Genomic DNA, 9,328 nt, shown 5'->3' on the forward strand with positions numbered 1-9,328 from the left:
CCCAGAAAAAAGTCCTTTGGTTAAAGATTAGCCACAGTACTCTGAGGAGCTTTTCTGAAAGGCTGTGGTCCTGGGGGTCAGAGTCCTGGTTTGACTTAGCTTGGCTTGCCCCAAACTGGCAAATTAAAGATGAAATAATTGAGGAAACCAAGGTCGAGTTTTTGAGTATATTGGTTTATTAAACAATGCATGCCAACTACATAACAATTTGGGACCAGGCCTCCTCTGCTTGTACTGGACCACGAAACAGAAGAAAACAGATTTTTATGCATTAAAAATAATTAATCAGATAAAGCCAATTAATTTAAAGAAAAAAATTAACCAGGATACAAAACTAGGTAATCTGATTTGTAAATTGAGGAGAGATTAATGACTTTCTGAGTTGAGAGGGGAAAACAGATGAAATTCCCTGAAGTCAGAGAAAAGAGGTGTCCCACTCCCCTCAAGGGACTATATTCAATCAAAGGAACATGGAAACAGTAATAGATTGACCAGTATGGGACCAGTTTTCAGGTAAGACAGATGGGTGTCTTGAGATACATAATCGTGAGAAAACTCCTTGCGTCTGTCTTCAGAACTGACTGGGTTGGTCAACATCACCCACGCCAAGCTCTTTTTGTGGTGGCAAAGAATTGGAAATTGAGAGGATGCCCATCAATTGGGGAATAGCTGAGCAAATTATGGTACATGAATGTAATGGAATACTATTGTGCTATAAGAAATGATGAACAGGCGGACTTCAGAAAAACCTGGAAAGACTTATATGGTCTGATGCTGAGTGAAGTGAGCAGAACCAAGAGGACTTTGTACACAATAGCAGCCACATTATGATATGACTAAGAATGTTAAACTGAACCCTTCTCAGCATTACTAGGATCTAAGACATCTCCAGAGGCCTCGGGATGGAAAATGCTGTCCACATCCAAAGAAAGAACTATGGAAGTCGAATCGCTCTCACTTATTTTTACCTTCTGTTGAGTTTTGTTTTATCTTTCTGATGGTTCCTCCTATTGGTTTTAATTTTTACTTACAACTTCACTAATGTGAAAATATGTTTAATGGGTATGTAAATGTAAAGCCTATGTCAGATTGTGCGCCTTCTTGGGGAGGGTGGGGGGGAGAAAAAGGGAGAAAAATTTTCAACTCAAAAGCATATGGAAAAAAAAATTTTTTTTAATAAAAATAAAAAAAAATAAAAAAAATAAAACATCACCCACGCCATATTAAGGATATCAAAGCAGCAAGTAGAAGCGGTCCAGCTTCACAGACACACAGGGTGAGGTTCAAATGATGCAATAAATTGTTTTCTCACAATTCCCATAACTAAATAAAGTTTTCTCACAAGACAGAAATTGGAATAGACCCATAATTAAACGGAAAGGGAACTAAGCTAGCTCCAGAATTGAGTCACAAGAAGTCAGTGTGGTTCACTCAATACCCACAATTCCCTCAGTTGGTAACACATAGAAATGCTGATGATTTATGTGGGTTTATTTTCTATTCTGTAACTTTGCCCCAAATGGTCTTGTATTTACTTTATATCTGTTTACATATTCACGAGACACACTGTGGCCTACTGGAGAGAATTGGACTGAGCACCAGGAAGACCAGGGGTCAAGGCCTATCTCTGGCACTTCCTGACTACGGGGTCCTGGACCTGGAACAAAGACATCAGTGCTCTAGACACCTCTCAAGAACTGTGAGTTAAGAGTGAAAACTCATACTGAACACACATGCATATTTCCCCTGATAGAATGTAACCTCTTTGAGGGCAGGGATTGTTCCATTTCTGTTTTTGTATCCCCCCAGTGCAGGCCCTCAGTTAATGGTTCCTGAATGAGTGACAGAGAGGTCACTTACACACACACACACACACACACACACACACACACACACACACACACACAAGAATACTTTCTCAACATTTATTGTATTCTCTGAGGCTGGCGGCAGTCACAAAGGAAAGCAGAAACACATTTCCACCCTGAGGGATCTTATAACTTATACAAGGGGTAGAAGTAGAAAGAAAAGAAGAGAGAATTCAGCGTTTCTTCCTTCCTGCCCTGCTCCCTTTCTTTCTTCTTCTTCTTCTTCTTCTTCTTCTCTTCTCTCTCTCTCTCTCTCTCTCTCTCTCTCTCTCTCTCTCTCTCTCTTCATCTCACCTTCTCTCCTTGTCTCTTACATACAGGAATGACATGTGATTTTAGCATGGAACACTGTCACTGTAAGAACAACCCTGACCAAGGCACATGGTAGCCAGTCTAGGAATTCAGATTTAGGTCTTAGGGAGCTGTCTGAGGTGCCGACATGAAGTGTCCAGAGTCTCACTATAAATGTCAGTAGCTGGATTTGAACTCAGAGCTTGCTCACTGCAAGCCTAGCATAGTATCCACTGTGCCTCCCTGATTCTTGGAAAGGGGCAGAGAATCACCTCCCCTGCAAATGTGGTCACCCTTTTTACCCTCCAATTCCCCAACAGACTCACTGACACATTCTCTTCACTCCATCCTTAACACTTCCAGCCTCAGTAACCTGCACTCAGTAAGCTAGGACCCCAAAGGGCTCTTTGGGAAGGGAGAGAAAGGGACAATACAGAATGGAGAAAAGAGTCAGTTCCAGTGGAAGCCAAATAAGAAATTAAAGGGAATGGAGAAAGAGGGGCACATCATGGCAGAGTGGAGAGCCCTGGACAGGGAATCTGAGGACTTGGTTCAAATCCCAGCTTTGCCCATTACAAACAGGTTGACATGGGGCAGGTCCTCTGCTTCCCAGTCCAAGGATCTCTCCCCCTGTCTGGGTGGAAAGGTTGAGAGGTGAATCCTTTACTAGGCACTTGTGAAGAGCGGAGGTAGGGACAGGATGGCAGGGGAAGGGGAGGGGTGATCCCTAGCTGGTGGAGGGCAGCCAGCCCTACTTATCAAAGAAATCAATGTGGGCCCCCGACTCAAAGGTGTCCCTCAACAGCAGGTCCAGGAGCTTCTGGGCAGAGACAGAGCAGTCCAGCAGGGCCTGGCACTCCTTTAACTTGCTCGATGCCTGTCGCACCTCCAAGTCCTTGGTTTTCTCTCGGGCTTCCCGGTGCATGTCTGTGTCCAGAGGGCCTGAGGGAACAGAGGAAAGAAATAAGATCTAGCAAGGACCCCTGGCTGGGGCCCGTGATTGTGTGGGGTGGATAAGTACTGAAATAGGACTGAGCATCTGAGCCTTGGACACCTCTCCCTTTATACAGCTAGATGGGGCAGTGACGAGATAGCTAGCCTTGCTATCAGGAAAATCTGAATCCCAATACTGCCTCGGACGCTTAACTGGCTGAGAGAACTTGGACAAACAACTCAGCTTCAGTTTCCTCCACTTCCCACAGTCGACCTGACGGCCAAATGAGATCATCTGGGTGAGAGCACTTTGCAGACCTTGAAGGGAGACAAAAATGCTCACTATCAATTATTAGCCATGATCAGTCCTAAGGGCATGGGCCATGCTTCCATTCTTGGGGGTCTTCTCCCCTTCCCCTAGTCACTGGGGTACTAGCGACTGCCTAGCACAACTCCTATGGGATGGCACACAGTAAGGTGCCCTAATGATTGCTACTGCCCACAGTAGGCACTCAATAAATGTTGGGGGCATTTTTGAGCACAGTGCACAGGCAAGTTGGCAGCTATCGAGACTTAAGAACTTACTCACCAAGGAGAGGCAGAATTTCCTTGTGAAAAGGGCACTGGACTTAGAGTCCAGAAGACCTGGATTCAAATCCTTCCTCAGACAATTAACTAGCAGTGTGACCCTGAGCAAGTCTCCTAACCACTCTGTGCCTCAGTACACTCCTCTGTAAAAAGAAAGGTTGGATTCAAAGGCCTCTGAGGTCCCCTCCAGCTCTAAATGTATGATCTTGTAATAAGAAGGACAAGTGGTAGTGATTAGACAATGTGCTGGGGTGGGGGAGGAGCTGTTCCTGTAAGAGGATAGTGCAAGTAAGCAAGGGGATGTTTCCATTCTAGGGATTGATCTGTCACTATCCTCATCCTACAAACCACTTCCAAGAGTCTCTCCACTCCCAAACTAAATCCTTCAAAGCCCCTTGGCCAATACTTTCTGCAAGAGGGACTTGCCCACAGGGAATCATGGATGTCAGGGGAATTGTACTCTGGGTGCGGAAGAAGGAACAGCAGGCACCTGGGTGCCCAGAAAGAGCCAGATTGGGAGCAGGGGGGTGGCCACATGGCCTCCTACCTGGGGCATAGTTCAGCACCCGCACACTGGGCTCTTCCTCTGCCAAGACCCTGAACATCATGTTTCGGGCAGCCTTGCCAGCACAATAGAGGCTCCAGCTCTTGAAGGGTTTAATAGCACAGAGGGAGGAGATGTTGACCACAGTTCTTTTCAGGCCAGGACTGGGGGGAAGGCCCGGAGGACTCCTGAGGTCAGGCAAAGAGTGGAGGTCACATTCACAGCCCAGTACCCATTGACTTCTGCCGGGTCAGCAAAGTCCACAACGTTTTTAGACACATCTCCCAAGGTACCTTTATAAAAATTAAAAAAACAAAGCCTTAGGAATCCTACAGGGCCAGGCCAGGAGCCCCATCCCAGAGCCTGGAAATGGGTAGGAAGTCTACCTTTGATGATTCAATGGTTTTCCCATGAAAGGAAGTTTGATGTAGACCATCTTTGATCTTTAATCGGGGGTCCTTGAACTTTTTTAAATTTTGATTTCAACAGAACTGGTTCCCTTGGCAATCATATGCATTTATTCATTTAAAAACACACTGAGGCACAGCTAGGTGGTGCAATGGCTAGAGCTCAGGCCTGGGAGTCAGGAGGACCTGAGTTCAAATCTGGATTCAGACACTTGATGCTTACTAGCTGTATGACCTTGGGCAAGCCACTTAACCCCAATTGCCTCAGCAAAAAACAAAACAAAACACTGAAAAGGGGTCCAGAGGCTTCCCCAATTTGCCAACAGGGTCACAATACATTAAAAGGTTAAAAACTCCTGGTATAGAGATTAGAGGGTGAGCCTTGGAGTCAGGAACACTTGAGTTCTTTCTGTCTGGGACACAAATGCTGAGGGTGTGAAGAAAGACAAAAAATGGTTGAACAAGTTATGGTATATAAGTGTGATGGAATACTGTGGTACTGCAAGAAATTATGACATAGAGGGCTCCAGAGAAACCTGGGAAGACTTGTATGAACTGATGCAGCCTGAAGGGAACAGAACCAGGAGAAGAACTTGGGAATTCTGATCAGTGTAATGATCAATTGCAATTCAGAGGACTTATGATGAAATAGGCTGCCCACCTCCCAAAAGAGAAGTGAAGGACATAAGCACAGCAAATTAGGGGAAACCTGAACATATAATTTTCCTAGTCATTTAACAAAACAGTAGATTAGATATCTCATACTTATCCTGTAGGAGATTAAATATAGAGATTTAGACTAGACGGTGACAGAAGATTCTGGATCTGGTTGAGGGATTGGACTCAGAGAGTCGGGATTCCATCACTCAACTGTGATGATTTTAAAGGATTGTGGTTCCATATCATTTTGGATGGAAGTTTCCAGTGCACAGCTCCAGGGATCTGTGCTTGGCCATATGAAATATTTCATTAATGACTTGGGTAAAGGTAAAGGTGATATGCTCTTACGTCTGCAGTGGCACAAAAATGAGAGAGATAGTCACTGGGTAAGAGGCAGGGTCCAAAAAGACTTTGACAGGCTTGAGAATGGGACTAAGTCTCACAAGATTAAGGATAAATGTCAAGTCTTACTTTTAAGTTTTAAAAATCAGCTTCATAACAAGAAGATGAAGGCAGGGTAAAATCTCCATTTGTCTGAAGAAGATCTGGGGGTCTTAGCGTGCTGCAAGCTCAATAAGGGTCAGCAGTGGGGAGTGGTAGCCAAAGAAGATAATGCAATCTTTTACTGCATTGGCAGACCTTGCTTCCATGTATAAAGAGGTAGCAATCCCACTCTACAACTAGGGGGCTCACTGGACAGAGTGGCGGACCTGGAATCAGGAAGACCTAAATTCAAATCCTGATTCAGACAATAGCTGAGCAACTTTGGCCAAGTTACTTATCTGTGTCCTCTCAGCTTCCTCATCTGTAAATACAGCCCACATGTCCCAGGTTACTGTGAGAATAAAGTAAGATAATATTTGAAAAGTGCTGAGCTATTTTTCTGATCGATCACATCTGGAATAGTGGACCTGGATTCCGAAGTTCAGGCTGGAAATCCTCCTCAGCCAGAGGGTAACCTCCCCGGCCCAGCAAGCAAGCTGTGCCCTGAGCCTGGCATAACAACACTCCTTTGCCCCCACCCTCTGGATGAACTCTGCAGCAGAAGAATCCCAGAATTGTTCGCACACCAGCTCCAGGTGGTCCCTGAGCTGGGACAAGCACCTGCAGGAACCACGTTCTGGTCAGGAACCAAACCTGTCTCACTGTTGCTGTTAACACTCACTGTCAGGGCTACAGCTCACTGTCTAGCCACTGCTGTATAGATCAAGACTTGACCTCCCTAAGGCGGGGCTCCTCCTAGAGGAGGCCCTGTGGCGTGTGTCTAGTTCCCTTCCTCCAACAGAACAAAGGGAGCTTTTTTTATTATCACCGTTAGCTCTTTGGTTTTATTTTATTTTTCAGAGTTAACTGTGGTTGTGATAACTTGTGCGAGCTCTTCCGTATTTTCACAATTACCAGCAACTGCATAACCTCTGTGACTCTGTTCTTTTGCTTTCAGAATTGACAAGGCCGAGTCTTATGATTTCTTGAAGGAGGTGGGGTTGTTTTGCCTGGACAAGAGGTGGGGGTGGAGGGGACAGGACAACTGTCTTCAAGTCTCTGAAGGGATGGATATCCCAGGGACTAGGGATCAGACTGGTTCTGTTTCACCACCGAGGACAGGGAGCACAGGGGGTGGCACTGCACAGAAGCCAACTGATGCTCAAGGTCAGGGAAGAGTTTCTCAGGAGCAGTCAGGACCTGCAATGGCCGGGGTGCCCCAGAAACCGATGGAACAGACTGGATGGTGTAGATTGAATTCTGGGTTCCACTAGTCTGTTACTGAAGTCCCTTCCGACTCTGCCCTAAGAGCCCCAAAATGCTTATGGAACAGAAGAGCTCAATTCAAAGGGGCAGTGGACAACAACTCCAGGATCCAGATCGGGTCTGCCCGGACTGCCCCCTCCCCCCCTCCCCACCCACGGCCGCCGGCCACACTTCCTCTTCCTCCCCCATTCCGAAGGCCATTACCGGCGTTGTTGATGAGTAGGAGCCGCTGCAAGTCCTGTGGCCGGGGCAACGCCTCCAGCAGCCTCTGCAGCCCGGCCTCACTGCCCAGGTCGGCCGACACGCACAGCACCCGCAGATCCGGCCACGCCGCCCCCAGCTCGTCCGACAGCGTCCGAAGGGCCCCACCGTTGCGGGCGGTCAGCATCAGCGACGAGCCGGCAGCCAACCGCGGCGCCAGCAGCAAGGCCAGGCTGCGGCCGAAGCCCCGAGAGGCCCCGGTCAGGATGCACAGGGTCCGGCCCAGGCTGCCCTCCATGTCGCCCCGCTCCCAGCAGGCTCGGCTCAGGCTGGCTGGACTCTGCGCTTTCAGGCTGTAGTCACAGCCTACCCGGGAAGATCAAGCAGGGGACCTGGGGCCGGACCTGGCCTAACCTTTCCCAAAGCCAGCTTTCCTCATCCACGGGTGCTTCCATTGGCGGAAGCAAAGCAAGCCCCGCCCCCGCCAGCCTCCTTCTAGAGCGGCCCTCCCCCAGCTGGGGTGGAATTCAGTAGCCAATTTTAGATTTAGGAATTGAAAGAACTCGTCTGAGTTTCGTTTTTTCGGTCAGGGTACTTCCGGAGGTCCTCTCTGCACTGTTCCCAAATTAGCTGGACAGGTTTTCCGGGCTGTTAGTTAAACAAGCAGAATTGAGAGGGCAGGAGGCTAATTAGAAATCCAACCCAGCAGAGACAATTAGTCGATCGACAGTCATGTATTGTGTCTATCATATGTGTGTCATGTCAGCTCACATCCTACCTCCCACAGACTTTTCCAAGACCCCAGCTGCCAGAGACTTCCTCTCCAAGGACACTTTCCACCAGTGGTCTATGTATCTTGTATTAACATTATTTATGTATTGTCTCCCCCAGAAGAATGGAAACTCCTTGAGGGCAGAGGTTAGTCTAGCCTTTCTCTGTATCCACAGCACTTAGCACGGTGGCTAGCACACAGTCAGTAGCTGTTTGATAAATGGCGTTGATTAATTACTTAACTGTTAGGCACTGTGTTAGCTGGGGGCACAAGGACAAATGAAACAATCAATGACTTTACTACTCTCAAGGAATGTAAGTTCTACAAAGAGACACCTGTACATACATATACTACATTTTTACCAGGTAATTTGCAGCTCAGGTGATGAGGAAAACCTTCACATACAAGATGCCTTTGGAGGGAGTTTTAGATAGCTGCATCATTGGTTAAGAGCAGCTAGCTGTCCACAAATGACCAAACTGAGTAAGGAGCAAGGTGTTGTGTGTGTATGTATTGGTTTGTTTGTTTGTTTGTTTGTTTGTTTGTTTTCAAATCAATTACTGTGTTAAAGTCATAGATGGTATGTTCATATTTACAAATGGTACAAAGCTGGGTTGGCATAGCAAATGCACTGGGTGGCAAGTGTGGGGAGGACCCAAAAAAGATTTTGCCGGGCTAGGGCAGTGATTCTCCAATTTTTTGGTCTCAAGATTATCTGTGGACACTGCAGGGAAGATCTGACCAGGAGCTTACTGCCTGCAATATTCCTATGTCCAAGGACTGTGTCTGAGGGCAAGATGAGGTTCCAGACTCATGCCAGAACATCACCTCATGCAGGATCCAGGAACAGATGCCAACTGGTAGCTTTATCACCTACTACCCAGTGTACCCAATTCTAGGTCACAGGCCCATGGCAGACTGAGGAAGGCACCTGAGCTCAGAGGTGTTATTCCAAGTGAAGAGGGATTGCTGGCCTACATACCCAGCAAAGAGGAAGGGCAGAAATGTGCAGCAGCTTGTGTGGCTCTGTTCCCAGGAGCAGAGAAGGCTCTCAGTTCCAGCTTTTACTCCAGTCTGAATGAAGCCTGAAGAAGAAGAACCCAGGGCAGGAATCTCAGACCAAGGAAAGCCTAAAATTCAGTCCCTCTGAACCAACAGAGCTACCTTATGCCTGAGTGCAGAAGAAGCAGCAGCGTTTACTGTTGTTCAGACAGGGATCCAGGGCAGGAACTTGCAGAGCTCAGACCAAGAGGGCAGTGATCAGACTTGGTAGACCTTGGGAGCACTGAAAGCTTGCAGTTCTGGAGCATGTGTG

At 47.2% G+C, this 9,328-nt stretch overlaps 1 protein-coding gene across 1 annotated transcript; it reads right to left on the bottom strand.

Annotated features, from left to right (window-relative positions):
* Positions 1–1,911: 1,911 nt before the first annotated feature.
* On the bottom strand, positions 1,912–7,715 carry SPR (sepiapterin reductase). Its single transcript, XM_021001105.2, is given in 4 exon segments — positions 1,912–3,101; positions 4,228–4,392; positions 4,395–4,517; positions 7,245–7,715. Coding segments are annotated over 4 exon segments (774 nt in total). The 5' UTR covers positions 7,540–7,715; the 3' UTR covers positions 1,912–2,910.
* Between the last annotated feature and the right edge of the window lie 1,613 nt (positions 7,716–9,328).

This window comes from Phascolarctos cinereus, unplaced genomic scaffold (genome assembly GCF_003287225.1).
Source record: "Phascolarctos cinereus isolate Bilbo 61053 unplaced genomic scaffold, phaCin_HiC Scaffold_2;HRSCAF=192, whole genome shotgun sequence".
Lineage (NCBI taxonomy): Eukaryota > Metazoa > Chordata > Mammalia > Diprotodontia > Phascolarctidae > Phascolarctos > Phascolarctos cinereus.